The sequence below is a fragment of the Pyxicephalus adspersus genome, chromosome 6 (assembly GCF_032062135.1).
Source record: "Pyxicephalus adspersus chromosome 6, UCB_Pads_2.0, whole genome shotgun sequence".
NCBI classification, from domain to species: domain Eukaryota; kingdom Metazoa; phylum Chordata; class Amphibia; order Anura; family Pyxicephalidae; genus Pyxicephalus; species Pyxicephalus adspersus.
In genome coordinates, this window is record NC_092863.1 from 106,529,676 (window position 1) to 106,547,300 (window position 17,625).

The 17,625-nt window shown below is 39.1% G+C and overlaps 2 protein-coding genes across 2 annotated transcripts in view; one reads left to right on the forward strand and one right to left on the reverse strand.

Moving 5' to 3' along the window:
* LOC140332381 (complement component C6-like) overlaps positions 1-8,936 on the forward strand; it is a gene marked incomplete in the record, with an annotated part of 33,363 nt that extends 24,427 nt beyond the window's left edge. Inside the window, 8 exon segments of the mRNA XM_072413651.1 lie at positions 9-126; positions 1,440-1,611; positions 3,658-3,769; positions 4,595-4,727; positions 5,267-5,458; positions 5,716-5,806; positions 7,488-7,726; positions 8,702-8,936. Coding sequence (XP_072269752.1) covers positions 9-126; positions 1,440-1,611; positions 3,658-3,769; positions 4,595-4,727; positions 5,267-5,458; positions 5,716-5,806; positions 7,488-7,726; positions 8,702-8,877 — 1,233 coding nt within the window.
* Positions 1-17,356, reverse strand: part of LOC140332799 (uncharacterized) — a 55,773-nt gene extending 38,417 nt beyond the window's left edge. The window contains exons 1-6 of the mRNA XM_072413991.1: positions 17,182-17,356; positions 16,801-16,892; positions 16,248-16,410; positions 12,743-12,945; positions 12,543-12,638; positions 12,305-12,333 (exon numbers count right to left, since the gene is read on the reverse strand). Of these exons, the coding sequence (XP_072270092.1) occupies positions 12,305-12,333; positions 12,543-12,638; positions 12,743-12,945; positions 16,248-16,410; positions 16,801-16,892; positions 17,182-17,356 (758 nt within the window). The remainder of the gene's footprint in view (positions 1-12,304; positions 12,334-12,542; positions 12,639-12,742; positions 12,946-16,247; positions 16,411-16,800; positions 16,893-17,181) is intronic.
* Positions 17,357-17,625: the final 269 nt, after the last annotated feature.

Genomic DNA, 17,625 nt, shown 5'->3' on the forward strand with positions numbered 1-17,625 from the left:
CGTGTCAGTGTTCTCCATGTCCCAATAATGGCAAAACGGTTTTAGTGGATACAGAGTGTCTGTGTGTTTGTCAGCCTGGTACATACGGGGAGAGCTGTGAGAAACGGGCACCGGATTACAATTCGGGTAAGTGGGGATCCTCTGAAATGTTTAAAGTCCACAGAAACTGATAGTAAAGGAATGTAAGCTGTAAGCGGAGTGGGCAATACTATTATTATTAGCCAGTATTTATATAGCACCGACATATTATGCAGCACTTCATAAAGGCCATTGTCATGGCACTAACTGTCCCTCGGAGCGGCCCCCAATCTATTGCCCCACCATAGTCATTAAGACAACCCAAGACCATTTTTGAGGGAAAGCCAATGAACCTAATGGCATGTTTTTTGGAAACCCACACAGACACGAGGAGAAAATACAAGCTCTGCTGATGGAGTCCTAGCTAAGATTTGTGACCTAGTTCTGCAAAGACCAGAGTGCTGACCACTGACAACCGTGCTGCCCCTACAGAGATTTAATAATTTTATGTTTTCCTAATAGCAAGAATAAGTAAGACAAAATGTAGATTGTTTAAAGGGTGCATTGGATTTTAAATGTTTTCTAAGTTTAGGGAAGCTGCTTTAAACTATCCCAGCCCTATAATTGTGCCAAAATTCACCCCTCATTAGCTGGATACATGGTGTTATGGAGATGGACCTTCTATAAACTTTAGCGGGAATGGCAAACAACCATTAACTCATCCTTTGCCTGGCAGGAGATGGTGTGATGTGGCTGCTTTGGTGGGCGTGCATGGCACCACCCGTGTGTGTCTAGGTTTCTTTTGTGTGTTGATGTGCAATTGCATTTAAACTTGATTTCCTTTGTAGGGGATCTTAACAGGCTCTGAAATTAATCTTACTCATGATAGTGTTATCATTATAATACTGTCTCATCTTCACAAATTTTTAAGGTTTGTTGAAAATGTAATTCCTGCAAAAAGTCCAGTTTTAGGTAAAATCCCACTATCGTGCACCAAGATTTTGGATGCACCCAGAACTTTCCCTGTGGGTATGACTATGGCATGAGTGGCAAATAAACACCGTGATTAAGACAGTTCTGTGTGGCTCCAACACATTGCACCATGGCATGATTTTATATTGCAGCAATATATTTAGATTTGCTATATACATACATAATGTATTTCAGTTGTGTATATACCTGTAGATCCTGTGATGGTAATAGAGCTAGTGAGATTTGTTTTGTTCCAAAATAATAACTAGCAAAACAACAAGCTAACTGCATAGCAGGAAACCGTTTCTGGGACAGTGTATGAACTTTTATCATCCAACGTCTAATACTATCTAATCTGCTGTAAGTGGCCATGCAGCGCTTGTATACAATAACATGGCAAAGCTTTATACCTATACTATTGGCTATTAGTAATATTTTGATTCCTATAGTTGCAGTTGACGGTTCATGGAACTGCTGGTCGTCTTGGAGTGAATGTGACACTTCACGAGTTAGAAGAAGGACCAGGCAGTGTAACAATCCTGCTCCCAGCAATGGAGGGAAAGCATGTGAGGGCCCAGAGACTGAAGAAGATCATTGCACTATTTCTCTGTTTGAAGACCAGTAAGTTTGTAAGATGTACAGGACCAAAATCCTACTCTTCCATTGCTTTGTAAAATCATCTCTCTTTGCCTAACAGCAAACCTCCACAGGGTAAGTTAGTATTTTGCAAGTTCTGATGCAGACCAATAATTCCTCACAAGCCACCTACTTCTGGTAGGAGTAAAATACCTTAGATTCTGGTAACATTGCACTTTTCAGCTGCATGGAGGTCACAGATCCCCGTAAGATCAGGGAATCTATGCCCACTTTGTATCACCCACCTTCACTCCCCTGCTGCCTGCAGCAACTCCGCTAAGGGATCCCATTCCGTAGTCTGTTCCTGGTCCAGATCGTGTGACTCTCAGACAGCTGCTCCCTTACCCCAAAGCACTAGAGTGTTCCACAGATGCACTGCACCTGCTGGTGGAAATGTAAACACCACTTAAACTGCCTTTTCTCCAGCACACCCCTTGGTGGTAGGTTACATGGCCCCCACTATCACAAGACCGGAAGTTGCCTGAAAAAGGAGTTCTCCTAGGCTATGCTTCCAGGTTCCTATCTATATTGCTATTCCTGATCCTGACCTGGCAAATCCTGGCTCTTTCTAATACTCGCTGCCTACTCAGACCTCTGGCTCGTCTGACTACGTGTCGGTCTCATGTTCCTATACTATGCTTTGGTCCTAACCTGTCAGCAGTCACCAGCCTTGTCATGCAGAGAGGCTGCAACCTGGCAACAGCCTACAGTGCAACATCTTCACCTCTAGGGGCTCTGGAGAAAACCAGGCTGTTGATTAGACTTTGCACCCCACACATCTCTGCCAAGCAGGCTAATGACACGGAGGATCCAACATCCACCTTGAGACACCGTGACCATAGACATCTCTGAGGTGGAACAGGTAAATTGTGTAGGTACCTTAGCAAGGTAACTGCAATGTGGACCTTCGCAAGAAAAAAAAAAGCATGTTTTTAGGAACTACACCAAACCATCAAAGCAGGGTAACCGTTATGGAGATTAAAAAAAAAAAAAGATTGCAAAGGTAATAAAATTGTACACTATCATTAATAGTGGCTCGGAGGTAGCCATCTTGTCTTTGCAGCGCTAGGTCCCAGGTTTGAATCTCGGCCAGGACCCTATCTGCATGGAGTTTGCAGGTTCTCCCCGTGTTTGCCTGGGTTTCCTCCGGGTACTCTGGTTTCCTCCCACATCCCAAAAACATGCAGTAAGGTTAAATGGCTTCCCCTCAAAAATTGACCTTAGATTACAATAATGACATATGACTATAGTAGGGACATTAGATTGTGAGCTCCTTTGAGGGACAGTTAGTGACACGACTATCAACTTTGTACAGCGCTGCATAATATGATGGCGCTATATAAATACTGTGTAAAAATAATAAATGTCTGCTGTGATAAGTGGAATTGGCATCACCTGCCAATGACACTTCTATGCTTCCTGTTCCCCCTCTTATACCAACAAAATATACAGCAAAAATTCATCAAATAATCAAGAATTTTTAAGTTTTTCTGAGCCCACTGCGGCCTCTCCAACTCTCATTTTATTGGAGCATTCCAGATCTGAGACCATGTATACTAATAAATTGTAACTAGTGGCGTGGTATTTGTTTAATAAAAGGTCCTGAAGGGCCATTTAACCAATTTGGCGTGGAGTTATTGGTTAAATGGGGTGGGGGAGTATTCCTCTAAATGCGGGGTCTCTGCCATATCACAGTCATGAATGTTTTGGGGTGATTGATGACTAGTCAACAGTGGTGAACCCAGCAGTACCACCGTCAATAACAACTGGTCTCACCTTGACCTGAAGTTCTCTGTAGGCATCACATTATATTATCTTATTTTGTTGTCCTATTTTAGGCTTTTGTGGATTGTTCCCCTAAAGCCTTTACGAATTAGGAATCCTGCAGCCTCCTGGGATACATATGTCACATATCACATTTATATAAAAATTGAAACCAAGTTCAAACGCGCCCCAAACAGATTTTTTTTTTTGCAATAAATATGTAACTCTTGTTTGTAGATTGTGGTTGACATTTTATTCTTTTTGTAGAGGAGCTCTGTGCATTAATGACGATGAGGACAAAAAGGAAGTGGACCAAATAAATCCGGATCCAGACAGTGGATGTCCAAAGCCAGATCCACCAGAGAATGCACTATTTATTGTAGGATAATATATACAATACATTACATGTAATATATAATAATCATCTGTTAATCAATGAAGGGTATTCATCAGGGTAAGGTGGACAATAAAATATTAGAGATGACCCCTAGCCCCCAGGATAAAGGCAAAGGACACATTTCTGCTTTGCTCCCATTATTGCCAACCATAGCCATTGAAATTTATGTCTTGGCAAAATAAAAAATAAAAAAAAAAACATTGCTGTATATCTCTGCAGCACATTTTATCAATTTAAAGGCAATACAGAGACATAACTGTTCCATCTGCCATAAATGCACTCTGCTCCTAATACTCACAACATTAGGCCTATCTGAACTGAAATCACTGGGCATCAGCCTTTCACTTAAAAAAAACAAAAAAAAACTAATAAACCCCTTCCCATCTTTAAAACATTGTTCTGTAGTCCAAGACAAGAATTAAGAAGGCTCTTGTAAATAACACAGGAAACCTATGAAATCTAAAAGAGATGCAACAAATGCTTATAAATGAATGCAAGGCCTAGGAATCCAATAAATAAATGGTAAGGCCAGGGAAAGAACAGCTGGGGAGGGAAGGGATAGGTGGGGTTGGTTGTTGGGGTAAATTCTATATGATGTGCTGCAGCTTCTAATGCACACGGTGAAAAAACTTACATTGTGTTGTCAAATTTATGTACAGAAGGGAAGCCCATCCAAATGTGCAAAATGTAAACCTGAGGTAAACTTTAAAAAAGCAACCTAACCTCAAAGTGATAGAATCCTTGTATAATTTTCTTTGTAACAATACATACATTGTCATAAAATAATTGTTCTATACCGCTTGACAGAATGAAAAGAGTTGGTACAAAGTAGCCGAGGAGATTGAGATAATATGCTTCTCTGGCTATGAACTTTCTGGATATCAATTCCTGAGATGTCTTCCGGATGGAACATGGAAGCAGGAGGACGTCAAGTGTGTCCGTAAGTGTTCCATTCTTGTCTTCCATTGATTGTTTTCATGTATATGGAAACTCAGGCTGGGTAAGGAGAGACTTCCATTGGTTATAATTTATATGCTTATACTGCCATTTCGATATTCCGTAACTCACAAATTACAAGTTTAAGGAATGGATTTGTATAGGAGTGAATGGTGCAGACTGTAGAAGAACAAGTCAAAAGTCATAATGTACTAGAGACAGATATGTGTAAGTTCTAAGTATAAAAGTTCTAAGGTACAACGGCACATTAAAGAATATTACCACTAATAAATAAAAGAACATGTACCATGTCACATTATTATTTTGTATTTATATTACAGCAAGTATTACGCTTTGCTCCAAACTGGGGAGGCTTCAGGTTAGTCAGGTCTGGGTTCGGCTATGTTATGTCCCTAAAAAATAAGGTCAGCTGACTCCCGAAATATACTGAACGGCCAGGTTTTTCAATCAATGGATTTTCTTTCTCCCTGAAGGTACAAGTGGCTACCATCTTTATAAATTAGTTGTCACTTTCTCTTTCAGGAACAACATGTCCTAGGCCAGCAGCCACTTTCGATGTGACAATATCCCAATTCAAGCCAGATTATGAAGTTGGTGAAGAGATTAATTTAAGCTGCCCTTCTGGTTTTACTATCACTGGGGAAACTCGCTACAAATGTGGAAGTAACTATGAATGGAGACCGCCAATCGAGGGTGAACTCCGCTGTGAAAAAGGTATTCATGACCTTAATGGAAAGCTTGACTTTTAGAAGGATAGTCAAGACCGTGCATATATAGCTAAGTCTAATGATCGTTTAGGCGTGTTTTAATTTCATTATACTAACTTGAATTGATCAGATAGGCAACTTTCCCAAGGCACATGATTCAAAATGATAATTCAGGTACTTTCCTTGTGTTATAAAACAATAAGCTGAAATTCTCATTTTAGGACAACCTTGAACTCGTTACGTGTCTGTATTGTTTTTTTTCAGTGCAGCCAAAGGTGAATCAAAGTAATTGTAAGCCAGGAAAAAAGCAAGTTGGCTCTGAATGTGTCTGCATGTCTCCCGATGATGATTGCGGGTAATGTGCACATTTTCTTTATATAATGGTCTAGTGCTTCCAGTTAAATCATTAAATAAATAAACATTTTCTAAGGATATGTCAGACGAGGTCATAACATGATCACAAATACTTCTAAGTATCTACACCCTATGGAGAGGGAGCAGAAAGCACAGAGTCTGGACTTTTATCGTGAAGCAAATAATAACAAGCAACCCATAAATAATTATTAGGTAAAAATTTAGCAATTTAAAGCACTTCACCAATAAATATTCAGTTAACACAAACCTTATTCCAGTCTGTCTGCAGGGACCAGATTATTGTGAACCGCCATCTTGCCTCTTGCATGGCATAGAGAAGATCCAGCAAGGCTTCCCTCCCTGTGATGGTGATGTGATCGTGATATGATCTTGCTTGTGATGTATCGTGATGTGAAGGGGCTAGAGATGGTCCTGAGATCCTTTAGTCTGGTCAGGCTAATGGTTTGACTGGACTGGAGTGTTGGCTGTTTGAAACAGTCGATGGGGAAGAATATAAAGATGCTGCTATGTTTGCAGGCCTGGCACTGACAACGTTTATCTTTTTTAGAAATGCCTGTAAATGGCCTGCTATGTCAGTGTATAATCAATGATTGATGCATTTTAATCACATGACAAGGTGAAAACTCTGTTGTAGCTTAAAAAGCAATATAATAGGCATTATATGATATAATGTGGACAGACCAAGTTTTGGGAAGGAACAATGGGTAAAATGTCCACCATCTATGGTGATAACTTATCAAGAAAATGTAACTGATGTAATTTATTCTTAACGGAAGATATCATAAAATACCAAACAAGTGTGCTCTGGGAACATTATGTCCTTCTCAGTTTCAGATTTGCAGTCTGTATAAAGAATTATTTAGTCTAGAAAACATTTGCTGAACACCCAATCTAACTTTACTTAACTCGTAGTATTCATAATACATTTGAATAAAATGTTCTATTTCAATCGAATTGAAAAATATTATTGGAAAATGATCAATAGACCATAAAAGATCAAGATCCCGTCTTTTATTGGTGCAGTAGAAACAGACCAGGATTTCTGAATAGCCAACATAGCCAAGGCTGCCCCATGCAGCACAGCCTCCCCTATGATATAGCTGACCGTCTAACATATTTCCATGTAGAATAAAATGTTCCGCATTGATGCCGTGCCTGCCTGAGCAATCTAGCTGCCTCCTTATAGTTGTTTATTAGGTGGCACAGTTTGCTGTGCATACCCAGTTTATCCCCTCTGTACATACTGACCAGATGGATATGGGTTTGTCAGCCTTTTTGCCTCCACTAAGTAACACTTGCTTTATTCATTGGTCATATATATATATATGTGGTCACCGGTGGCTAAATAAAGCCTTGCCATTATCATGAACAATGCTGGACACGTAAAGTGCACAATGACATCAGTGAGCAGAATAGCTACGTCAAAACTGGTAAATGATACTCTCTAGCATAAGTTCAATGCCTGCTAACAGCCCCTAATAAACATCAGTATTGTCCTCCTTTCCAGGCCTGTAAAATGGCTAAAATTGGTAAAAACCAGGCATCACATCTCCAAATATGGACAAATACTGGACAGAATTTGAGTATACAGGAATGATCGTAAAACAGGTTTCAATGTAATTGTACACAGACCCTTATAGGCCAAAACTTTATTTCTTTAGACACTACACGGAAGACCTTTGCATTTACGATCAGGAGAATAATAGCGCTATGACCATGCCACGTTGTCATTTCCTGGCTGAACATTGCCTGGAAAGGAAGAAGCTTCATTTTCTAAACAATGGACCATGTAATGAAATCAACCTGAGCTGGGTGCGAGAGAGAATATCACTATCTACGCACAGTGTAAAGAAGGAGGCTTGTGGATATGACTTCTGCTATGATTGGGAGCGATGTACAGGTACATATACATGGGATGGGTATTGCAAACCTTAAAGCACCATTCAAGTCATTGGCTTGATGTCCAACTCTTAATGATCAGTTGTTAGGGTTATAAACATTTTTTTAGTTTTGCTTTCTTTAGTCAGTAAGCAGCTGATGTGCAGCTAGGTAAACCAAAGTTTACCTAGCCAATCACCTAATTGGCAAACAATATACAGCAGGTCCAAGTACACAGCATGCGGTTACTCACCACTACTAATAATGTTTTTACAGAACTTTTATAAGCACATTGTCAATGAACACAACAGTGGGAACTCTCATGGACTGGTGTTGTTGAGGACACTCCCATTGCCTGGCAACTCAACAGCCAAAAAATATCAATTTTGTTATTACTGTCAGCCTCCAAGCGTAATATTTTCTAACAATAGCAGCAGGTAAGTGACTGAACACACCAAGCAGTGCCTGCCCCTGCCATGTACTTCCGCTAGCTAAAACAGGGGAAAAAATGAAGTTCTATTGCACCAAACCAAATGTTGGATGTTTGAATCTGAACAATATAATCATGTCTCCGTTCTTAGCTCACTATGGTTCTAGGCATAACAATATCATTTTATACTTTTGTTATTATTTTATCAAACTAATTTAAAATTGTATATTATATATTTTATAGTCTGTTGCAACATTTACCATAAGAGGTATAATCTTTAATTAAATTAACTTTTGAATTACTTTTCTGCTTATTGAAAGCTTAGAATGCAACTTGTGCCATGGGGCAACAACTGCGGGCAGAATTGAAGGACCCCTACTTTCCAGAGTGTCATCCTTATACTTCATTGTAAAGACAGACATAATTAAATACTATAATTGATTTCTCATGTGTTGTACATTGCTACAATTTCCTCAGTTTTTTTAAGACAAATATTAAGACAGGTAATTGCAGTTCTCCATCATTCCTCTGCAATCATTTCTAATCAATTTCATTTCGTTTCTGCAGACTCTCAGTGCTTCTGTCTGCTCCCATATCAGTGCCCTGAAAATAAGGGCCAACTATTCTGCATCAAGACCGGCTCTTCTGGAAGGCAGAAAACGGTCAACCTGTGCGGCCTGGGAGCCATTAAGTGTACAAGGATGAAGGCCAACGTGGTGCATGATGGTGAATGTTCTCCCTAACCAGTAAAAAGTTTTAGATGTTGAATAAATAGATAATAAAAAACTGTGCTTCAGAATGTTTTCTTTATCTAAAATACCTTGAGAAATTACTCCAGTTCAGCTTCAGAGAACTTCCTACCGGAAGTTTTTTTTATTTTTGGTTTAAAGTGTAACTATAGACTAACATTGAAAAATTGCAAGTAAGTAGAATTGCTATTGCAGAAAGGAAAAACATACCGAGCTGCAAATGCACAGGATATCCTAAGACCCCCCAGGTTGCCAGGACTGAATGAAGTCCAACACATGTGCACAGGATTTATATCATTCGAGCCTGGCAAAAGATCCGGGACCCAGAGAAGGAATGGATGAACATGGATACAATGGAGTGTAATTTAAATTGCAATCAGGCAGGTAATTTTACTTCCACATTGGAATGGGTTTGCTATTTTTAATAAACTTTAATTCCCCTCTAAATACTTCTAAATACTCTAAATACTAAATAAATAAGGGCCATTTGGTTGAGAAGACATTCACTTGATCTTTCAGCATTGTTTTCTCACTGGCTCTGTCAGGTGTCACTCTGTTCAACCAGGAAGGGAAACTGTAGGCACTGTAAGCAAAATAGTCTTTAGAAAGCTTGTCATTGGAGAGTTGCCACCCGTAAGGTTGGTGCTCGTGTCACCGGGTCATCTGTTAAGCCACTGGGCCCCATGTCTGTATAGGAAAATCAGATTTGCTTGCACACGATTGTCTTTATTCACAAAGAACACTAATTGCTTTGCTACACAAGAAAACAGTTTGGGTTACCCCAGCCCGGTAGTAGATTCCATGGTATCCAGATGTACAGTATGCAATAAGATTTAAATAAAAAATAGAATCTAGTAATAATCAAGATAGCACACAGGATTTCTTACATTAAGATCAACAAATTGCAGTCGCTTGGGATACATACGTCATGGTTTCTGGCTGCTTCCTCTCTGCAGGCCTAATCTCCGGCACACACAAAAGGAACTTTCTTCAATAGGAAAAAAAAAAGGCTGATCTCACGCATGCGCAGTAAGATTGTCACACTTTGTTCCATCTAGGCCACCTGATTTGGCGCCTGTGCAGTGCAAGATAGGGTGATGTAGGAAGAAGCACAAAGAATATAGTGGCGCCGGGCACAGAGGAAGTGTGAGAACAATGCCGGAAACCCCTGGAAGGATCAATAGATCTGCAAAGGTAAAGAAAAGTTGTTTTTTTTGTTGTTTTTGTTTTGTTTTGTTTTTAATTAGAGTTTACTTCAGCTTTAATTGTAAAAGTTGCTGCACTATGCAACTGGTAGGGATTTGCTGGTATTCAACAATATATCGAACTCCTCTATACTGTAAAACAGAAGTTAGGGGCTTTATTATGTATTATAACATACTAACCATATACACCCGACACAGAACGATTGCCTCAACTCACATTTTAATATTTGTTACATCTGACAATAAATACAAAAATATGGGAAAAGGAAACCTATGAACATGAACACTTTTCTGCAATAAAATATCTTCATAAAAGTTACAGATACAGAATACTTTACAAAGGTGTTATACAAACTGCAGTCCATGTAAAAGAAATAAATATATAGAAATCTTTCTGTAACTTATCCATCTATGTTTACATCAAAGAAGAAGAAAATGTATTCTCTCAACATGCTAAAACAATTCACTGATTCAGTCTGCGTACCTTGTGTCCACTAAATCAGAACTTCCACAGGACATTGAAAGAAGAAAATCAAGAGCCCGGCCCAGTGCACAGAGGTGTAACTGCTCCTATATGTACAAGTTACCCCACATGGCCCAGGCAGGGGTCCTCCCACATTCCAAAAACCTGCAGTTAAGTTACCTGTATTCCCCTCAAAATTGACCTTAGACGTGAATATTGTAGGGACATTAGATTGTGAGCTCCTTTGAGAGACAGTTAGTGACATGACAATGGACTTTGGAAAGCGCTGTGTAATAGGTCGCGGCTATATAAATACTGTGTAATAAAGAGGCCGCACATGGAGTTGAAAGTTGACAAAATAAAAGCAATACACCGAGGTGCCGGAACCCTTGGAGTTCCCCGATGGGAAACCCCACAGAAAGATTTACAAAGCCACAATGCTTTTATACGATTCTCCTTTTCTTGTTTTGTGGCTTATCTGCTGCTTCCTCTTTCCAGCTCTCACTCATATATTTCACTTCTGTAGATTGACTTCTTTCACTAAAGTCAATCACCAAAAGATCACTGAACATCTTCATTATCCCAGTAGGAATCTTGCTCCATGCCTCAAGAATTCGTTTTATGGAAATTAGTTTGCCAATCCACAAAACTTTTATAATCATTATCAGTATTGGCTATTTACCATGGAAACGTCCCAATGTTTAGGCAAAAGATCATTATTCCACATGACCATACATCAAGAGGGCCTTTTATGGCCAGCCCATGTAAACCCGCCAGTGGTAACATCTCTGGTGACAGTTCCGGCGCCGTCCCTTTTATCTGAGCGAGGGCAAAGTCAGTGAACTTGACACATGAACAGGGGAGCTCAGACCTTTGCCCTTTCTGCCCCCCCAACACACTCACCCCCCAAACCTACCAGCCCTCACCCCAAAAATACACTGACACCTTAACTGGACTTTAAAATGTGTTTATTTATCAACACAAAAATAAATTTCCTTTAACACTAATAAATACATATTAATTTTATAAAACTTTTCAAACGTTACATCTCCAAAATAATTAACATACAAAATAATTACCATATAAAATAACATTAAATCACAAACACTATTGACAAGCAAATTACTATATACTTTCCACAGCCATTTAAAACTCTGCTAATAACTCCCATATTAACAATCCCACTTTTCCAAAACCAACCAACCTGAACTACACTTAAACCACCAGGCTGCAGGTCTAGGAAATGTACAGTCCGCATCCACAATGGATATACACAATGGCCCCTAGCCACCCAGCTCTGCCTCAAGGGCCACACACCAAACAATTAAAGGGGCACCCTACCATTGGGTTGCCTTTCCAAAAATTGATAGCCAGACCTCAATCGCTCAAAGACCAAATTACCCACTTAGCCTTTTAAGCCCAAGGGTGGGTGGAGGGAAATTTCCTTACTGCAAAAAAAAATGTCCTTAGCTTCTGTTTATTCCCTCTATTTAACCCTTCCAATCTCCTCCTCTTCACTTCCAACCAAACCCATATTAGCCCCTCCTTAAACTTTTCCCTCACTAACGTAACTTTCCCACCCAAAATAGCTGTCCTCACACCCTGTCATGTAGTCCCTGCGCTTGGTTCCCTGCTATGGGACTCTCAGCAGCACTCTAGGTCAAACGCTAAAACGTTTTGTGGCTTCACATTCATGTGCACCAGTCCTTTCTCCTCCATGAATTCCAGAGCACTGGAGATATGGACAGCACACCTGTTCACAGCCTCTTCTGGAATGCCCAACTAAAAAAAAATACAAATAAACTAATTATTTTAGATGAATAAATTCATAATAGCATGTTTACCCAGAAACCGGTAAATTGTACCTTTCACTTGGTTCTTTAGACTAGTAATGGAGATGACACTTGGCAGAGATCAGTAATCTTTTCAGTTGTCTAAAGGGATGTAAGGAGCATAATGCCCACTAACCCCCAATAATAGTATGGGGTTACTTGAAACCAAAATGGTTTAGAAGTTCCTCCGGGGAAATAAGCTTGATGAAGGCTGTTTAATGTGGTGAATTTGCCTTCATTTGCAGAACTGTATCTCTGTGACAGAAAGTAAAGGGAAACTTTCCAAACAGGACACAAATAATATACAATAGGATAGGACTTTAACCTCTTCCCTAAAAAAAATATTCTAATGTACTTACCTTTGGTAAAATCCAGAAGTGCATATTCCCAGCAGGTGCCAGTTCTTGGATGAAGCCAAAGTGGTCAAAAGTCGTAAAAGCAGTGCAATAACATTTGAGGATGTTGGGATGAGTTGGAAGAATAACTGAAATCCCAAATTCCAGAAGGAAAGATCTCAGACTAGTTCTTTTTTTATCCAACATCTTTAGAGCCATTTTTCGACCTGTAAAAATTATTTTTTTCAGTTTAGATCATAAAAAAATTTTTCAGTCACTAATTTCAAAATTTTTCACTTAAATTAAAAAATTGTGGGATTAGCAGATTCTATTCATATTGGTAAAGTCTTGTGCTATAGTTTACCATTAGTATATATTAGCACTATTCTATGTAGGTGTAATAAAAATATACAAATTACTAAATTCAATACTAAAAGGTATCTGTAGAGCCCTATACACATTCTATGCTCTGGGGTTGAGGTTTGCAGCTCCCATAGTTATACAACAAATACCTGGGATCTGAAAAGTTTGACCTTATGGCCAGCAGCTAACAATTTTTAAAGTCCAAACTACAGAACAACATGTAATGCCGTACAAATGCTCTGCCTCAGTCAGAATATAAAGAAAATCAATAACTTGAAGGAATAACTATCATAACTATATAAGCTACCTACCTATAAAGAATGAGTTTACAAAAGTCATATTGTGCTGGAGATGGTAGAACAGACAGTCCTGTGTAGGCGGTGAAACTATATATATTTATTTTTATCTTTAGCACTGGTGCCCATGGCAGTGCCGAGCTTCCCATGACCTTGTTTGATAACAGCTTGCTTAGTCACACCCAGAACAAACCCACTAAACATGGGAGGAACATACAAACCCTGTACAGACAGTTTCCAGGAAAAGATTCCAAATGGATAGTAAAATGGTGGTTATTCATCGTTTTTAATTTCCTTCACCAACATTTTCCCAAATCCACCTTCTCCAAGCTCCATTATAATGTGAACAAACGTCTCTAAGTTGATGTCCAGCAGTCTATTTGAGGAGAGGGAAGAAAGTCTATCATGAAGACGTTCCACATTGTGTGCAACAGAAGCCATGGTGTCAAGGAGAGTAGATAAGAAAACTTTGTTAAATATTCCACTGAGAAGTCCAAAAAAGTTTCTCTTAGTATTCATTAACAAAGAAGATCAGTAAAGGACAAAATCACCAAATCTCCAAGCGTTCACCTGATTCTCAATGTCCTGATCAGAGGAGAGAGGCCTGCTTTATACAAGGGAGATGGGTGGGGAAAGCAGAGAAGGAAGACCTCTGATTGGCTGAATTCTAATGTAAATGTTGTGTTAATGACACTTTATATTGTTCTAATTTCCATTTCAACAGGTTTTCTAGTGAAAAAGCCACTGAATTGCACATGTTGGAAATCAATGACTCATTTTAAAATGTTTCTTCCAACCATGATAATTGTAATAAGGATAACTTTTTTTTGTTTGATACATTTTAATATTTTACTTTAATTCAGACTGGAAAATATAGGATGGGGTATTAATTAGATTATTAATGAGAAAATCAGTCTCATTGTAAGTTCTGCTGATTTTTATTTGTTCTTTTATACCACTGAGCATCATTTACAGGAACATTGTACACCAATGAATTGAGAGAATATAAAATAAACATAAAAATACAAATCAGCATAAAAGCATTTTGTTGAAGGGTACAATGGACCTGTTAGGATGGGAATATTGGAGATGTGCCTGGGATTATTTCTAGAGTTCCAGAACTTTGTAAACATTTGTTCTTTATTTGTGGAGTCCCTGACCTGGAATATGTATATTAGGCAATGGAACATATAATACTGACATATTCTGGGGGAACAATACGCCAAATATCAAGGCAAGGATGAAAATTCTTAGCTGGCCAAATTATAAAGAAAATGATCTTCTCTTTTATAGCTGGTGTTTCTGACTACTTCAATGGTTATAATAAAAATGGGTTGAGAAACAAATCCTAAACATTAATAGAACACTGGCCTTGTTCATTTAACAACCAACTCATTGAAGATGGGTAAAAAAAAAAAAAAAAAACGTCTTGAATATCTGAAAAATTGAAAGTCAACCAATAAAATAAAACATTAAAAAAGTTGCTTTAATCTGAATTTACAAGCACAACCAGGATTTTGTTATCCATTGAAAATATTCTCTGCCTTTGCTTCACACCCAGGACAGAACTGAATATCTGGCTCTGGATAAAGTTGCCCCTGCCATCTTCTGCTACCCCCATCGTGCTAACCCCTGATCCTGAGCAACATTCACACAAAACATCTCCAATAGACTATTCGTGCAGCTTAGCACAAATGGAGAAAATCTGGCCTCAGCGCTGACTTCATGGAATACAAAGCCAGACTACAACACTTTAACACTGAACTTACCGTCACAAGAAAAATTATTTCTCCGCAGTCATTTCCTCTCAAGCTTCCAACCTACACAACGTCTTCTCAACAACTGACTCTCCTTAAACCCCACACCTGCTCCCCCCGGAACGACATTCTCTGACCAATACATTGCCACCTATTTTAGAGATAAAATAGACAAAATCAGACATGATGTCTCTGCCCACCGAGCCATTCCAACCATACCCACAGCACCAGAACATTATTGAAGTGGAAATTTCCTGACACACAAATGCCCATGTAGAGAAATGACATGAAAACATTCACATAAAACCAGATGTAGAGAAGTACAAAGCCCCCACCCTGCACACAGGAGGAGTAACTGCTTAATAGTAAAAATGACTGCATTATGCAACTGCTGGGGGTTTGCTGGTGTCCAACGATATATGAAACTCCTCTGTCCATACTGCAAAGCAGAAGCTAGGGGCTTTATTTTATGTATTATAACATACTAACCATATACACCTGACACAGAAAGATTGCCTCAAAATAAACTCACATTTTATTATTAAATACACTTGACAAAAAATACAAAAATATGGGAAAAGGAAAAATTTGAACATGAACACTTTGTTTACTTATCCACAGTAAATATATAAAACAGTCAGATTCATCTTACCTTTACCTATGACATGAGGGTGGCAGAATTCCAAGGGTACATCCAGAACTTCTGTGTCCTAATTATTAAATCATCACTAGGGTGTTATGTGATTTCCACCATGGTCCCAAAAGTTAGGGAGTCTCATGATCTTGAAAACACAAGGCAGTAGTTGATGACGGTGATCAGGCATCAAATGTTCCCCATGTGACATTTACCGGCCCTGTGTCCCCATTTTGGTTTTCCAGTGCCATTCCTGCTTTCCATGGCAGGTGGACATATTTTATAATGTCCATAGCGGAGCATCATTCCATGGCATTTAGGGCCAACATTTCCCAGAACATCCGTCTAGCTTCAATAGAAAACTTCTTCCACTTCCCTGGTGCAGAGGTCAGATCCTTTTTCATTTGCCACCAAAATCCCTATATATTTGATCGGAATCTTCTGCTCCTTTCCAAGGAATGGACCCCAAAGGCCCACACATCCACACTTGGCTGCCAACTTGATCACGTGGCATTCATAATCCATCAATAAAATGTTATCCAGCTTGATGTCCCGATGGACTATTCCTTGGCTGTGCATAAAGTCCAATGCACTCGTTATCTGTGGAGCACAGCGCTTTACCATATCTTCACTCATGACGGCCTAAAAAAAGAAAAAAAACGAGAAAAATAACATTTTGCCATATTGGTGTCTAATGGCTATCAATTAATTGACATTCAAAACCCATCCTCTCTATTGTACAGAGACACAGAATGAACGATAAATTATTTAGATTTACCTTTCCTGCACCATCTTAATTTTATGCTACAGCTTAGCGAGTCAAATGCTAAAAAAAACAAGCCGATTTCCCAACACCTCAGAAATGATATAAAGAAAGAAAGGAGATCATAACGTTACTTAAATTTAAGATTCCTCAATGTTTTATAGAAACTTACATTTGGTTGTACAATAGACTGAAGGGTTCCAGCCGGGGCCACCTCCTGGACAAACACATAGTCGGTGATTGTATGAAATGCAATCTCATGTGTCCTAATGTGTGGATGGCATTGATATTCCGTATTCCACCAGGAAATTGTCCATTGGAGTCTTCTCCTTCCTCAGTGTTTTTGCAGCCACCAATTGTCCTGTCAAAGAGAGATTAGAAGTAATTAGTAAAAAACCCAATATTAGAAAACTCAACTCTTCGCAAGTTAAAGGATTTTAGAGCAATAACATTAAATCTACAGCAATAACTCATCAGGATCCACAACTATCACTGAAAAATTGGTAGCGAGTGGAGCCTGAACTAAAAGAGTGCTCCTCAGGCCAGGTTATTTATAAGTGTTTTCCTTATAATTCTTCTGGTGCCATCAAGCTGTTACCAATGGCTTTGATTCAGAGACACAACTTATACTTCTTAGCTGCAAAGTTTACCTGAAGAGCGGTGTATGGCCAGTAGAACCTTTCCATAGGATCCCTTCCCAAGTTCTTGAATGGGGTCAAAGTGTTCCGTCACCTCCATCATCCTTAGGTTTTCTTTAGTCTGGGAGATGAGCCCGAGAAGATGCTTTGCGGTGTTCTTTGTCACTTCCTGGATGGTAGAAGCCATTCTGGAATCACAACATCAGTATATACAGATTAGCTTCATTTATTACCATTTATTTATATAATCATCATGTCAAACCTCCCTCCAGATTATCTGATACAGAAGCAGATACACTACTTCCTGACACAGCTCAAATCCAATCAACAAGAACTTTGGGGGGGGATAGAGAAAAGTTAGAACCTCTGACAACTTTGTGTTGCTGTTTCTGATGCCATTGTAAACATGTAAACTCCCTTCCCATGTGGTCAACAAAACAGGAGGTATGTAACATT